Source organism: Schistosoma mansoni, chromosome 1 (assembly GCF_000237925.1).
Source record: "Schistosoma mansoni strain Puerto Rico chromosome 1, complete genome".
Classification (NCBI taxonomy): Eukaryota; Metazoa; Platyhelminthes; class Trematoda; order Strigeidida; family Schistosomatidae; genus Schistosoma; species Schistosoma mansoni.
Window position 1 is genome coordinate 2,600,182 of NC_031495.1, and position 16,100 is coordinate 2,616,281.

Consider the following 16,100-nt stretch of genomic DNA (forward strand, 5'->3'; position numbering starts at 1 on the left):
GAATAAAATGAATTCATCAGTCTATTTTACGGTTTCTCATAAGCCATATGAAACTTGAAATTTCAATTAATATTATTATTATAAGGCGGCACTGAAAAGAAGCTTCCTTACTGTTCAATTAATTTCATCATATAATACCGTGTATTTGTTATACCATTTAAAGGGAGATCAATACTGTCCTGATGTCACCTCCAATTGCATCTACGAATTTACGTGTACCTGAGGTAGCAATTATGTAGAAAGGACAGAGAGAAGGGTCTCCACAAGGTTTTCTGAACACATTCCTAGAAATGTATGACTGGGAGGGAGTAAATTCTTTACAAGTTCAATTGCTATACACCTTTTGGCTGGTGAACATGAGGTAAATGTAAGCAAGGCTTTTAACATAATTAACAGACAAAAAACGTCAGTTTTACTCCGTTCGGCAGAGGCAATCGCTTTCGGACGTTTTCGACCTGATCTATGTATATAGAAGGAAAGTGTGGTTGGCCTTTCCCTGCCATGGTGATTAGGGGTTCATCTAATGATCTCTATGAATTCCAATTTTTGATACTTTTGTGACCCTGTCCCCAACTTTTTATTTTATCTTATATTCATCTCTTACATAATCATCTTGGTATCCATATATTTGTATATTTCATCATGTTCAGAGATTACTCAACTTCTAATTAATTTAATTACCTTTACATAATATTTTTTATCTTCATAGCGATTACTAGTAACTGTAACATCTATTCTACTGTGCAAGAAAACTAAGCTTACTCATACACTTTATATTCAATTTTTCTCATTGTGATTTCGGTTACGTTTCGAATATTTATCTAGACGTTACTAACTAAAGTATTCTAAGCATTTGTTAATAATTATATTCATATTTTTTAATAGTTGAAATCATGAGTCAACTGAAGTTAGACCACCAAGGAAAACCTGTAAGCACTGGACGTCCGTTTCGTCCTATTATGGGACTCCTCAGCAGTGCGCATCCACGATCCGGCACTCGCGAGATTTAAACCCAGGACCTACCAGTCTCGCGCCAGAGCACTTAACTAATAGACCAATTGAGCTGATAAGAAACAGTAAAATAGACTAATCAATTCATCTTATTTTACAAATCTTGTTCTGTTTAAATTTATCAAAGGATATAGGTGTCCGAAATTTTTGAGAATGGTAATTGTAATGATAATAATAGTTCACAATATCGTTAATGTTTTAATTGAATCTATAAGTGACAAAGTTTTTGTTTTGGTATCAATCTTCGAATAACTTAACCTCTAAATACCAGTCAGTTTTTCCTTTAAAAGAAATTGAATCTGTCTGAATTCTAATGACAACGTAAAACTCCAATGAGAGAGTTATAATGTTTGTTTTCATTATTTTTTCCTATCTAGTCAACCGTTAATCTCAAAATGTTTCAATAAAGACGCATAATTAGAATCTATTCTATTTCGAATCTCGCAAGGCGAGATCGTGGATATGCACTGCTGAGGAGTCCCACAATAGGACGAAACGGCCATCCAGTGCTTCTAGGTTTTCCATAGTGGTTTAGCTTCGATTGACTCATGATTTCAACTATATAATATTCTATTTGTAGTTAGAATATATCCTCATTATTTCTCGTTACGATAAAACTCGAACCATTTACCATTAAACATAGTATGAGATAGTATAGTAAAGTGATTGTCCATCCCTTTCTAAAACTTTTTCGCCAATTCTGATAATTTTTTTCAAATTTCACCAATGTCATTAATTCTTGTAATTTTGTAGAATGCATTCTTATCATGTATAATAGTTAGTATGACTTTTGTGATACATTATTGATTATCTCAAATATACTTTACATTCCAATCTAAGTAGATCATGTATTTTGTTGTATAACCATGAAAAAAATAAGATATATTTGGAGTTGCATCTGAGTTATGCGTTCCATTTCACCTTAACTATTTCATTGAGTAAGTTTATATCAGAATAGCATTGAACAAAATATCTAGTATTGTGTTGATATTTTGAACAAGGTAAAATACTTCAAACATTATATAGAGTTTTTGTTTAATTTAGTGATTACTCATAATTTGTTCATTTTGTGTGAAACCATGTATTCTAACGTTAATCGAAGTCCCTATAAAGTGGAATAAGTAGCTAGTTTTTAAGATAAACTTTAAGGTACACCTATTACCGTTAGCTATGCAGTCAGACAATTTAAACTGTGACTGGTTAACGAGAGAAGGATTACGTACCCATGAAACCATTATGGGTCGAACTCAGAACTTCTGAACCTGTAAACAAACTCTTAACTTTCAAATCAGTGGGTTGAGATGTAATGGAATACATTTCTGACTTCAGTGAGATCTCCACGACCATCATATAATATTTCTTGAATTTTATGTTGTAAATGATTTTCTTCCAGTCCGTACTTGTAGTCAGTGCAACTCTATTTTTGATACCTGGTTCCTTGAGTAAATAATCGGATCATTGTATGTAGCTACTTGATTCAACTCATCCAATTTATAACGGCTTAATTGACTGTTTAAGGTGGTGACTAGTTTTACTATTTTCAAGACGCTAAGTCAATGAATTTCTTTTTCTCACAGTTAGTCTGGAATAGGGATCAGGAGAAAGTTTCGTAAATAATACCTGTTATGGTATAAAATTACACTACACATTTCCTGATTATTGTGTTTCAACGCTTTTATGTAGCTACGAATTGGAACAATAATTCTTGAGATTGTCAAATGTGAGATACTGAGCAATTCTTTAAAAGATGTAGCAAAGTATTGTAGCTGTAAATAATTCCCCAAAATCAATAGCTCATTAAGTGCTCCACATTGAATGCTGACCACATTGTTTTAAGTGGACTTGTTTAACTGAAGGCTTTCGGTCATGCACCGCACCAGATCACGTTACGACCCAGCGTGGGACACAGCTCCTACGTTCACTATGCAGATTGAAGTAAACGCTTCTCGATATATTAATAACGTATCAAATATATCTTTCCTACCTCTTCGCATCTGACTTCTGGTTTTATGTAATTGGGGAACGATTCGAATATAGGTGTTACTGGTTGCTAGTTGCCAAACTAGAATACTGGTCGTATCTTCAGTATTAATATTTGAGGTTTATTCAATTTGTATCAATTCGTAATAAGTAAAAGAAGCAAGTTTCATTACATCTGTTAAAGATCGCCACTTCCTATCTTTTATTTATAATCTCATAGTTTTTAGACTTAGTTTTTTCTTTTCATAAATTGTTTTATCGCTTCGGTTTATTATTTGACTGATGTTAATAATATTTAAAGTGAATTTGATATCTTTTGTATTATTTATAGATTCTTAAACATTGTACTCGCATTAATCAAACATTATCACAATGTCGTTATTACCAATGCACACAGTATATTGGCAAAAACCAGATACGGGATCTCGCAACGGAATCATTAAAAAATGTCTTGTCAGATACAGTGATAAATAAGAATTGTACTGATGAAGAAAAAAAATGTTCAGGAAAAAGTTCTGTATATCGTTTTGTACCATCTAAACCAATTTGGAAACGATTCGATGTTGGGGTACAGCATGAATTAGAAGACGTGAATGGTGTAAGTTGTAATGCTTGATGCAGGTTGTTGCTATATAATATAATACTGGTAACTATGTTTTAGTAATGCACTTATGCTTCAGAATAGAATTAGATTATATGTGCATGTACTGTAAAGTTACTCTGAAGAAACGATATTACGCTACAGCTGAACCGAAGTTTCTGTCAAGTGGTTTTTAGATCGTTATCTCATATTTGCAGACTCGTAAGACCCCGTAAAATATGCATCTGCTTATAGTCTCCTGGTATTTATATTTCTTAGCTATCAGCCAATAAGTATTTTGTAATTGAGTTATGTACCGTTAGTCCAGCTTAGATTCAATTTAAAATAGACGCCTTCGACTATCGGATACATCGCTTTTGATTGGTTTTAGATATCTAAACAAATGAGTCCAAAGAAAAAACTCGTCTTGGAGCAACAATCTAGAAACAAGTCTTGGAGCAACAATCTAGAAACAAGAATACTTATAAATATTGGATTCAGTTAGTGTTTGTATAAAACAACATGAGACAAATTTTCCCAACCAAGCACAAATTGCAAATTTGTCATGATGAAAGTCTTGGTACATGATTTTCTTGATGTGGCACGGACGTTTGTATGATAAGCTGTTTATGAGCATGATTGTAATAATTATTTCTCTTGGAAGATATGGGACTGTTTTATTGACCATTATCATGTTTGTCTAGGTGTTTGTTAGTGATCTAATTATATATATATATATATATGAAATAATCTCAGCGATTGAAATTTAAATAATTCCAATGTTTCGTCCAGCAAACTTGTCTGGACTTCTTCAGAGTAATAATCAAAATAGAAATTAACAGAATATATAGTGGTTAACAATCAAATTAATACTCAATGTTTATCCAGTCATGTCTAGATGTTGACTTTAGTAAACAGGATATGAGTCAGTAAGATGTGACAACAAAAGCGCTGTATATATCGGTTAGTCAGAACAGCGTGAACAGAAAGGATGGTATTCAACAAGTCATCTTTTCGTAAATGATAGCCAACAAGTAGTTGAACCCTATCTCTATCCAACTTATTTATTTCATACGTAGTGCTGTTCTGACAAATTTATTTGGATATTTCAGCAATACAATTATGTATTTGACGATTCTCATTTTATATACACATAGACGTTTCAAAAATATTTCCAATTTGAACTTTTATTTTTACGTTTAATCAACAAATTGATACCGAATATCAAAATTTAATATTATAAACTTACGCATACATACACATATCCGTTTATTCATTTATTTTCACATGTTATCCGGCTTACTGAAATCAACATCTGAATGTGATTGGATAAACACCAAGTGTAGATTCGATTGTTAAACATTATGCATTCTTTGATGATTTTGATCATTACTCTAAAGATGTCCAGACAAGTTTGGTGGAGGAAACTTTGGAATTATTTGAATTTCAATGGCTGAGATTATTCCATATATATATATATATATATATATATATACCCTAGCACGACCGAGAGTGAGGAGTCCGCCTTCCCTCTAGAAATGCTCTCACATGGTGACGCGTATGCAGCCTCTAACAGGAAAGTCCTACTCACTGCCTTCTCACGATATTACTGTTGTATACGGAATTGAGAGGACGAAAAGTGAATGTCCGGCGCTTTAACCAGATTAATGAACATGAAGGGTCCACGTAGGGGAGTTGGAAAACCCTGATTCCAAACCAATAGTGCACATGGGCCCTTGGATCCTGAGGAAACAAATGGCTTATGAACCTATTGTTGGTCACCGACTACTATGGGACTGCGTCTCCTTACGTTGCTTCACTGTACTGTGGATTAGACCTTCAGGTTGCGATTTCCTAGGAAAACCACGTGCTTCGGTTTGGGCACCCGTGCCGTATCACATCCTCCACACAAATCAAGTGACTTGTGTGGCGCATATGTATTTGGTGCTCCTTTGTACCAATATTTGTGTTCAAATAATAAATTATGTATATATAAGTTGCTATGCCGCATGTCAATTTCGGCCATATTTAACCTTCCGAAAAGTAGATAAACATCTTGGAATGATAAATATACTTTACCAATAAATTAGAATTCGTACATTTGCAACTGGTTAACTAGATATTCAAATACTTTTCGAAATTTATTTCATTAGATATCTGGAACAAAGGATTGTGCATCACCTGATAACCAGGATATATTTTGCATTGATCACAGTGCTCTTCCAAAACGAACACATTTGGATATGAATGTAGTTAAACTACTTGAACAGGTGTCGCTAATTAATTTCAAAGAAGTGAGTTTTCTTGGTATGGTTTAGTTTATATCATCTGGAAGTATTAGTCTTGTGGATAGTTCTTGAAGCACTGTATTTTTCTGATATACCAACTATGATTACCTTAAATCAAATTGCTTTTCGTTACATGTTAACTTCAACTGGAGGAGTGTGTCATAACATTGGGTTGACTAAATTAAGTGAACTCCAACCGTTTGATCGTGGAACAGATATCAACAATCATAACGTATATAAACAAATGTAGAGTGGGAGCAGGTGAATTATCTAAATGAAGTCGTTTACAATGTAAAAGTTCGTTATACATGTGACTTATGGGGTGCCTATCTGCAGTCAATAATTAACCACGAATCACTTACCACCGGATATGTTATATCGTAGTGAAGATTAAACTACGGGTAACTTTTGAGAACTATTAATGAACTAATATTATATATATATATTCTTTTTGTATAACTGTCCAGTAACTAGATTGAATAAATCTATATTCCTCTTATTACAAGCTTCATTTTAACCTATTGATTATTATACGACCTACTGTTCTTAAGTGTTTTTTTTAAATTTTATTTAAACACATACATATTGGTACAAAAGGGCACCAGATACATATGCGCCACACAAAATAATGAAAGTAGGAAGAGAAGGGATGAAAAGATAAGGCGGACTGAAATGTACAACCAGAAGACTCTTTCAGTTAGGAAAGTTAGAACCACTCTTTATGAAGAAAGTAAAAGAAGGTTGCAGCAGGCACGCCACTGGCTTCTATTCTGAGCCATATCTGATAACGTCTCTAGCCACTGTGTTGCACCATCTCTCGGACTCCAGCCAGGGAGTCGTGAAGGACCAACACAAGCTAGCCCTTTGCAGCTTTCTTTCATGCCACGACACCATGTCATACACTGACCTCCTCTCCGCTTTTTCCAACCAGTCCCAGAGTCGGCAAATAATGCACGACGTGGAAGTCTCTGGGACGACATTCGTAAAACATGTCCAAGCCACCGAAGTCGGTGTTTCAAGATGGTGACACCAATTGAATTATCGTCTCTGCGCCCGAACACACGATGCCGAACCTCTGCATTACTAACATGGTGTTGCCACTGGATGTCAGCAACCCTTCGGAGACAACGATGATCGAACACAGAGAGTCGTCTAACATCCTTAACTCGGAGAGGCCAGGTTTCACAAGCGTAGAGCAAAACTGTTCTCACTGACGCGTTGTAGATCCGACCTTTTACAGCCAGACTAACATCACGAAGGCGCCAAAGATGGCCCAGATTGGCATAAGCCGCTCTGGCTTTCATTATACGTGCATCAATCTCATCACCCACGCCACCACCAGCACTTATATAGCTACCTAGATACACGAACTTCTCAACTACTTCAATCTGCTCACCATCCAGGGTGAGTACAGGATGAGAATCCTGCCAGTCTTGTAGGAGTACTTTGCACTTGGAGGGTGCAAAGCACATGCCGTACCTGCGGACACTGATTGCCAACTGATTAAGTGCGGATTGCATGCCTTGGGCATTATCGCACAGTAGGACAATATCATCCGCATACTCAAGGTCGAGAAGTCGTTCTCCAGGCAGCAGATCCACACCGCCATTACTTACATCCACCAGAGCTGTTTCCAGGATGTCGATGGCAAAGTTGAAGAGGAACGGTGAGATCGGGCAACCCTGCCTAACCCCACCGCTCGAATGGAACAAGGGAGAAAGGTGGTTGTATTCCCTCACTCTGCCTGAGGTGTTCGTATACAGGGCCTTTAAGATGTTAATGAACTTCTCAGGCACACTCTTCTTCAATAGACAATCCCAGAGAACAGTCCTGTCCAACGAATGGAAGGCAGCCCTGATATCAAGAAACACTACGATTGTTGGCCTGCGATAAGTATGACGGTGTCCTAACATTTGGCGGAGGGTGAAGATGTGATCAATGCATCCTCGACCAGAACGAAAACCAGCCTGCTCCTCGCGAGTCAATCGTTCTCGGGTTTTAAACAACCTACGAAGAATGACAGAAGCCAATAGTTTGGACGCAATCGTAAATAGACTTATCCCCCGATAGTTGGTACAGGAACAACGTGAGCGCTTTTTAAAGATAGGGACGACTATTGACTCATTCCATGATGTTGGAACACTTTCTTGCTCCTAAACCTTTGCAAACAACACAGTCAGTTCCTTAGCCAGAAAGTCACCACCTTCTTTAAAAAGAGCCGGAGGTAAGTCACCTGGGTCCGGTGATTTGTAGCGCTTCAGGAGTTGGAGTTCCTTGCGGACTTCCGCCTCGTTTGGTGGATCAGTCGTCACCGGCCATGGGGGGCAGGACAAACTGGTTGATGTTGCCGGAGCAGCAGGCCAGTTGAACTGCCCTTCGAAAAACTCCGTCCATCGTCCAAGACGTCGAGAGATGTTAGTGATTGGCATCCCGTCATCCTCATAGATTGTTTCACTCACACCAGACTTCTTGCTGCCAGTGGCTCGGATGAGTTGGAAGAGCTTCCGGCAGTTACCAGATGCAGCTGCTGCTTCCATCTCATTAGCACGCTCCGACCACCAGGCTTCTCGGTCCTTACGCAAGCTTTGCCCGATTTCACTACGTAACAGCCTTCGTTTGTGGTCAAACTCACGGTCACCCGGAGTAGACCGACGGGCTTCGATCAGTTGTAAGGAGCCAGAAGAAACCCAGTGCTTGTAAGCGGGACGTTTCGCGAAGCCGCAAGTGGCTTTACTCGCCATTTTCATGGCGTCGTGAAGATGCAACCAATGCTCATCTATACTTTTCGATGGGATGGTAGCTAGCCTAGAAGCTAGCTCCGCTCGATACTTACTTGCAACAGAAGTTGCAGCCAGTTTACTAACATCGATCCGTTGGTGGTGGTCAATCCTTCTGCCACTGAAAAGTAAGGTGAGATTGGCGCAGACCAGGGCATGATCAGACTCCAGATAGGTACTCCAAAAGGAGCGGCAGTCTTGTACACAACCACGCCAGCGGTAGCTGATCGAGATGTGATCAATCTGAGTCCAGGCTTGAGATGCAGAGGGAGGACGCCAGGTGGCACACCGGCGATGACTGTGCCGGAAGTTAGTGCTGGCCAGAAACAGGTTGTGGTCTGTGCACAGTTGCAGCAAACGGTCCCCGTTATCTGTCCTGCGACCAACAAGTCCCCATCGGCCACCTAAACGACTCTCTTCTGTGCCTAGACGCCCGACCTGTGCATTCAAGTCTCCGGCTAATACTACAACATCTGTCGAACGCGCTTTCTGGAGAAGAACTGTTAACTGGTGGTAAAACTCATCCTTGATTGCATCCGGGCTGCAATCTGTCGGGGCATAGGCGGAGATGACGAAAAGACACCATTTCTCACGCCGGTTTCTTCTCACTTTGATGGAACTTTCTAATCTAACAGCACATAACCGACTGTTAATGGGGATCCAATCGATTAGTGCTGCCTCAGCTCTAGCGCTTAGTGCAACACCAACGCCAGCAAGACCGGACGAAGATGCCACAGAGTCCCCGGATAGGCGCACGTGAAACAAGCTTTCCGAAGCGACAGAAGGAGAGCGAATTTGTAGTACTTCACTAGAGTCTTGAATACGGGTCTCGAATAGACAGCAAACATCAACATTAAGACTTTCTAAAGACATAGCCAGCCCCATCTGTTGTCCGATCTGCATTAGTGTGCGAACGTTGAAGGAAGCCAGCTTGAACGGCGTACGTGGTTTCAGAAAGACTGCTTCAGTATTCGTAATCGGTGGAAGCATTCACTTTCAACCAGACAGTGACTGGAGATCGTTTAGATAGGACAGAGTTTCCACCATGGGCGAGCTGCTGCATAGGTTGGAAAGGAAGGATACACAATTTGGGAATAAAGGGAGTGAAAAAGCGACGTAGTAAATAATGGTAACAATAATAATGATAATGCAAATTGTCTTTCTTCTATTAGGAACGAGAGCAGTGTAGTTAGTGTAGTGCGTCATTTCATGTCATTTGTGTGTGGGCTGTGATACTGCCCGGGTGCCCAAACCGAAGTTATGTTCAGTTTATTGATTAAGGTCTCCCACGTTCACAGCCCTATTTTGACTTGAACTTGTATAAATGTTTATGGGATACTACCTCTAACTCAAGGTCTGAAAAGTCGGAAAAATGAAAATTTCGCAAATGCGGTAGAAATGATCTTGGTGGTCTTGTAATAGTATTCCGATACGAGACAATGGGTTTTAAGCGTTCTCTATGCCCTAACGCTTCAGGCTGGGCTATTTCGTTTACTACCCTACATATGTGTTGTATGCAGTATAAACTACACCTATATTACCGTTAATTCTGGTAACAAAAACATCTTAATCATCTTACTGCCTTCACATTGTAATTCGTTACTAACTTATTAAGTCTATTTTTTGTTATTCATATTACGCAATCTTTCGATTGGATCATCGTGGTTATTCCCTATTCATATGTCCTCACGGAACTTGTATATATGTATATGAATTTAATAGTACTTGAAAGAGTTTTGTTGTTTTATAAAACCTGTTTCCTCTTCTGTTTATTAAGGAAAATTTGAGAGTTCTTGAGGAAGCTATACGCTATGCTGATTCATTGCTAACGAAAGAAGCTTTTCATGGAACAACTAATAATCAGTGTTGGAGTATAGATAATACAGAACCGATGATTAGTTCATGTGATGAAATTAATGTTGGTTTCAATTGGTTTCTAGGTGATGACAATCGTGATAATCACATTGTATATAATTGTAACCTAGCTACTGATATTATGCAACAAGTACCTGATAAATGGGAAGGTTATATTGTTGCTCCATTGGGTAATATTCCAGTAGAGCAAAATGAATCTAGTGAAGTTCAAGGAGTGACGGTGTAGTTACTCGATCAATAAAGCGAATATACTCATAGTTTTGATGAAAATAGCAGAAACAAAAACAAATGTACATGTATTATCACAATGTCTACCATAATAAAAATCGAAATGAGTGATAATGTGATTTCTTTTTCATGACTTTACGTTAATCGTAACGACTAACGCATGTATCCTAGGCATTATTGAAGCATCTGATACATGATACTGACGTCAATCTAGTCCTGAATACTGACAACAAATGAATACGAATTCTTAAAAATACCTTTATTTCCATTAAACAAGTTAATAGCTATCTGCGCTTTGTAGCTTAATAGATAACGTCTTGGTGCCTAAGGCGACCGGTTTCGCGTTTTCGTCTGAATGTTCGGCCGAGGAGCCCTAGATAGGATGAAACACACTTGGCACGATCCGAATGTCTTATCAATAACACTTGAAAATTCACTGTAATACAAGTAATGCCTTCTTGCGTCTTAATGAAAAGTTGCGTGGTATTGAATCTACTTATAATTTTGATGATGAAAACAAGTATGCTACTGAGTTTCTTCCAGTTTACGATCAGTTCAGGTCAGGTGGAAATGTCAAATGAATAACATTAGATAGGTGATGCACTTATAGATTAATTAATTTGTAGATTTATTATAAACATTGAAAGCACAAACCCTTTGTTTTTACAGATGGTCAATAATATCCAAAAAAGCACCATCCTTTTGTTCTACCAATCGACTTGTTGGTACTGAACAATGGGTTATAACACTACTACTTACTGGTGAATTAGCTATTTTCATTTATTGAGTTCATTTAATCACATCTGTGAGTGTAATTTTATATAGGTTTATGTATTAATTTATTGACCACAGCTAGTATTGGATAGATTGTCAATTGTTTAAGCTGATTAAACTTAAGTTTTACCTTACCAGTCACTCGAAACCTCCGGAAGGAATATATGTGAGCATTGTTAAAAGCGATATTAATGTTTTATTTATTCCACATCAACTCTGGTACAATTAGGCACCAAAAACTGACCCAGATAAATAAAACGATATTATCAAGAAAAGAATGGTATGACGAATGATGAAATGAACAGAAAAAGCTTTTATGATATATAGCTTAGTTAAAAATACAGCCAAGAAAGGCTTTACTCAGTTAAAAAAAGTTCATCTCACTATCATGAAGGCAGTATCAGAAAATTACAGCAGGATTGCCACAGACTTCTATTTTGAGTCATATATGATCATGGTTGAAGTCACTGAGCTCCATGATCTTTACGATTATGGTATTTGCCTTACTAACTGTTATCATCTACCGAATCTCTTCGTAATTAAGATCATAGATAGTCCAAAACTAGAACCTCATGTATGACCGAAAATTCACTATATTTTAGTTGTTTCTTAGCCATAAATTCACTTAACAAAACTCTTAAGTCTACCAGTTGTCTTTTACGCTATTTTTAAGAAGCCGGCTAAGCACTTATTCGGGCATTAATGACATTTTAATTCTAAAACCCCTTAGCAAATTATCTTATGTACTGTAAAAGTACAGGTGATATGTTTCACAAAACCTCACCTCTGACACATACTTTGCCCCCAAATGCCCTGATACGGCCGAGAGTGGGGAGAGTTCGCTCTCACTCTTGAAATGCTCACATGGCCACGCGTATATAGCTTCTGTCAGGGAAGTCCTACTCACTGACTTCTCGTGATGGGGGTGTTGTTTACGAAATTAAGAGGACGAAAAGTGAATGTCCGGCGCTTTAACCGGGTTGGGGGATGTGGAGTGTCCACCTAGGGGAGTTGGAAAACCCTGATTCCAAACCAATGGTGCACATGGGCTCCAGTATCCTGAGGGAACAAATGGCGTACGAATCAATCACTGATCACCGGCTAGCATGGAACTGCATCTCCTAACGATGCTCCACTGCCTTGTGCATCAGACCTTTAGGTCAAAGGCTCCGGGTGTGGCTTTCTAAGAAAACCACCTGCTTCAGTCTGGGCAACTGGGCAGTATCACATCCCTCACACAAGTCAAATGAGATTTGTGCGACGCATATGTATCTGGTGCTTCCTTGTACCAATATTTATGTGTTTAAATAAATAAACAACAGAAACCCGAAGAGAACCAGTTGGTTACCAAGGGTGCTGTCAATGAATGGACAGTGATTACCAATATGATCAGCCATATATCGATGCACATTAACACTAGTCACAACGTAGATCCACCGAAAACAATGACCTGATATAGAGTAGTTTTAAATTCTAAGATTAAAAACGCCAGGCTCGACAAGGGTATATCAGCATCTTGAATATTTTTAGCAGTTCACCAGTGAATGAGTTTAGGGACGAACATTACGTTCTTCTTATGATATATTTTGCGCTTTGATGGTCAAGGGTACTCGTCATTACACAGAAACGCTGATCATTGATCACCTAATTTACATTCCGAGCAATAAATATGTTTTGCAATCATGTACTCTATTTAAAGCTGTTTGGGTAATGTCTTCGTTTATAAAGCTACAGAAATATTATGGAGATTGGTCAGCCCCATTTAAACGCACTGATATTAAGGAATAGAATCCAAAGATGGTTGTATGTTATCACTCTAATACGATAGCTGTGAACAAATGCTTCAGAATGACCGTCTCAAGTGCATTCCTCTCTAACGAATAAACGTAAAGTACAGTTCTGGTCAATAAATTGACTGCAATTCTGATATCAGGAATGCGATACGTGTGACGATATTCAATCGTTTTGAGAAAGGGTGAGATATGATGACCTGAACAAAATCTACGCCCTTTCCCAAAATAGGCTTGACAATAACTCCCTTCTTTAGTTAAAAAAGACTTCCAGTATGACATGACATCCTAAGCAATTCAATTCATTCCAAGCCTAGGATACGGTCCCCATTCTAGAAATAAATCAGAGGTGGGTTAGGTTGTGGATGACTTTTGAGACACTTTAGCACCTGGGAGTTATTGTAAAAGATATGACAATATGGTCGAAAATTATGAGGTAGTGTGCCTGTTAAATTGTCTTCTGAAAAATTCGACTAAATGTCTTAAACCACTTTGCAGATTATTAGCAGGCGATTTTATTAAAATTACTCATTATTGGTGAATTTTTTAACGATAAACATGTAGTTCCAGAGAAAAAGTGAAAGGGTTGAAATTGAGCATCGATTAGTTGACGGAATCATCTATACACTAAGTTTTAAAGTCTGTTAGTAATCTGGAGGTAAACCTAAAATTAATAGTCGGTAATAATCAAGATTACTACTCACCAATTCGATGACGCGCATTTTTTCTGCGTCTTTCAGCTTCTCGAAGTTGTACTTTTTCAAAAGAATCCTTGGTACTTTTGCTGCCTTTCTCACAGTCTCCATTAGACTGAGTATCAATGAAGCTTTTAAACTCCATCAAGTCTTGCAATCCAAGCTCTATGCGAGTGAGTGGACGTCTCTGCATTAATGGAGGATTTTAGATGTGACTGAAAAAGAAGTCGGAATTATGATGTAATTTACTCAGTACCATTAACCACACAAAAATAAACCTGAACCGGAAAGTGTTTTAGGAACAAATAAGCAGGTGAGAAATGACATGAGAAACATGATATTAGAAACTACTGGAAGGATGGAGTGATGAATTAACACGCACAAAATATACATCCGACATTTAGACCGAAAAGTGTGCACACTAATACCAACAGCACAGACTACCATTCAAACCATAAATTTTTGCATTACATTCTTCAACTAAAGAAAGAATGCAAACATACTTTCAATAAGCAATCAGTGACTTCATGGAATAATGGTTTAGATGTTGTCTAGTCACCTCGAGTTTTCGATTAATTATAAATGATCAAACATTGAAATGACATCTTCAAACCTGTTTTAATCCATGCATTTAAAAGTGCATGTAAATTGTTGACCATTAACTACATGAATGTGAGTGATTCCCTAGGTCAACTTGGGTTTCAGAAACATTGGCGTACATCGATGCAAGAAACCATTAACCCTCATTCATTGACATAGTTGGGATGTGTCGAAAATACTGATCTATCAATAACTTTGCTTTATTATGTCTCTGAAAGCATTAAAAGTGAAAATTAAGGTTTAGAACCCAACATAACCCCGAACCAAGAATTTTCATGCAATCAAGTGTTTCGATTTGTTATAATCATGGTTATATGCCTAGGTGACTGAGGTCAGTCAGTCAGAACGTAGGCCCGTGCACATACATGTTAATTCAAGTTGCCATATTACATAGACACAGTGAGTTGAGAATAGTGTAATGGCAAACAGGAATCGAAATAATTATAATAGCAGTGATAGTGACATGATTGCAAACTGAATAAAAGTAAAACTACTACTGTCCTCTTAGTTCCAAACATATTGACTCATAACCCAAGTGGTTATTGTTTCTTCGTTACACTATGAACATAAGTGAATAAATTGTTCATTGGAGAAAGTGACATGGATTATGGACATAACAATAAAGAAGATAGTGTTCGGGAATTTCGCTTAACGAATGAAGGCACCACATATGATTTCATCTACACGCACCTAAAAGTAATACTGATAATGTTTAGGATAAAAAAATTTTCTACGAACATGTGAAGAGATGAAGTTTCGGGGTCAACAGGTCTCATTTATTTGGGAACATTTTGCTTCAGAAACAATAGGCCCGGGTTCTCGACAGAAAACTCCCCTTGCAATATGATTTTAATAACACGGAATTTAAGTGTCTAACTATGTACTAAGTGTAAACATTGTCTGTACGTAGAATATTTATTACAAACGAATAAAAACTTAGAGATTTTAGTCAAATTAAAAATACTAAAGATGAGGGTCGCAACATCAAGCAAACTGAGACTAACAAACAAACTGAGAGAATTACGGAAACGGCTTACTGAATAATGTATCATGTATGATATCATATTTTATGCATTGCATTTGTAGCATTTATCTCGCCCGCATTACTTTAACTATGGAAACTGTAGTTTTAAATGAGTTATTCTTCTTACATTGTGCTTTTATTGACTTTTCTTATAGACACAGTTAATAGATTATGGGGACACAGAAACTGCACCTATTAGTAAAGCACGTTTTGAACGTCTGCTCCATCCAACATTCAATATCTTTGTGATGAGTTAGTGTCTACCGATTCAAATGGTTCAAATGGTTGAGGACGGAATAGAAGAAGCTTTCGCTTAACGGGCTTCCGTGTCTGATAGCAGTGGATCACCAATACCTCCAGGCAAGAACCTAGGTATATGAACGATAATAGAGGGAAAAAAAGAATTTGGTAAATCATAATAATATGTTATCCTTAGTCCTTAGGAATAAGTCAAGTTTTCTCTTAAAGGACTCCTGGG

The 16,100-nt window shown here is 37.7% G+C and overlaps 2 protein-coding genes across 2 annotated transcripts; one reads left to right on the forward strand and one right to left on the reverse strand.

The window, feature by feature from the left end:
- Positions 1 to 1,164: 1,164 nt before the first annotated feature.
- Smp_171080 (hypothetical protein) lies at positions 1,165 to 10,737 on the forward strand (the record flags this gene model as incomplete). Its single annotated transcript, XM_018792980.1, has 4 exons — positions 1,165 to 1,167; positions 3,323 to 3,589; positions 5,740 to 5,865; positions 10,414 to 10,737. The coding sequence occupies 4 exons, from the start codon at positions 1,165 to 1,167 to the stop codon at positions 10,735 to 10,737; spliced, it is 720 nt and encodes a 239-aa protein (XP_018647538.1).
- Positions 10,738 to 13,800: 3,063 nt separating this feature from the next.
- Smp_171090.1 (hypothetical protein) lies at positions 13,801 to 15,854 on the reverse strand. Its single transcript, XM_018792981.1, has 3 exons — positions 15,750 to 15,854; positions 14,008 to 14,213; positions 13,801 to 13,967 (listed from the first exon to the last, which is right to left on the reverse strand). The coding sequence occupies exons 2-3, from the start codon at positions 14,189 to 14,191 to the stop codon at positions 13,948 to 13,950; spliced, it is 204 nt and encodes a 67-aa protein (XP_018647539.1). The 5' UTR covers positions 14,192 to 14,213; positions 15,750 to 15,854; the 3' UTR covers positions 13,801 to 13,947.
- Between the last annotated feature and the right edge of the window lie 246 nt (positions 15,855 to 16,100).

Bases quoted from the DNA above. Each gene is read 5' to 3' on its own strand.
- Smp_171090.1 (XM_018792981.1), bottom strand. From the start codon at position 14,191: ATGCAGAGACGTCCACTCACTCGCATAGAGCTTGGATTGCAAGACTTG. The intron at 13,968-14,007 runs GTGAGTAGTAAT...TATTAATTTTAG, and splicing joins AAATGCGCGTCATCGAATTG to GTTTACCTCCAGATTACTAA.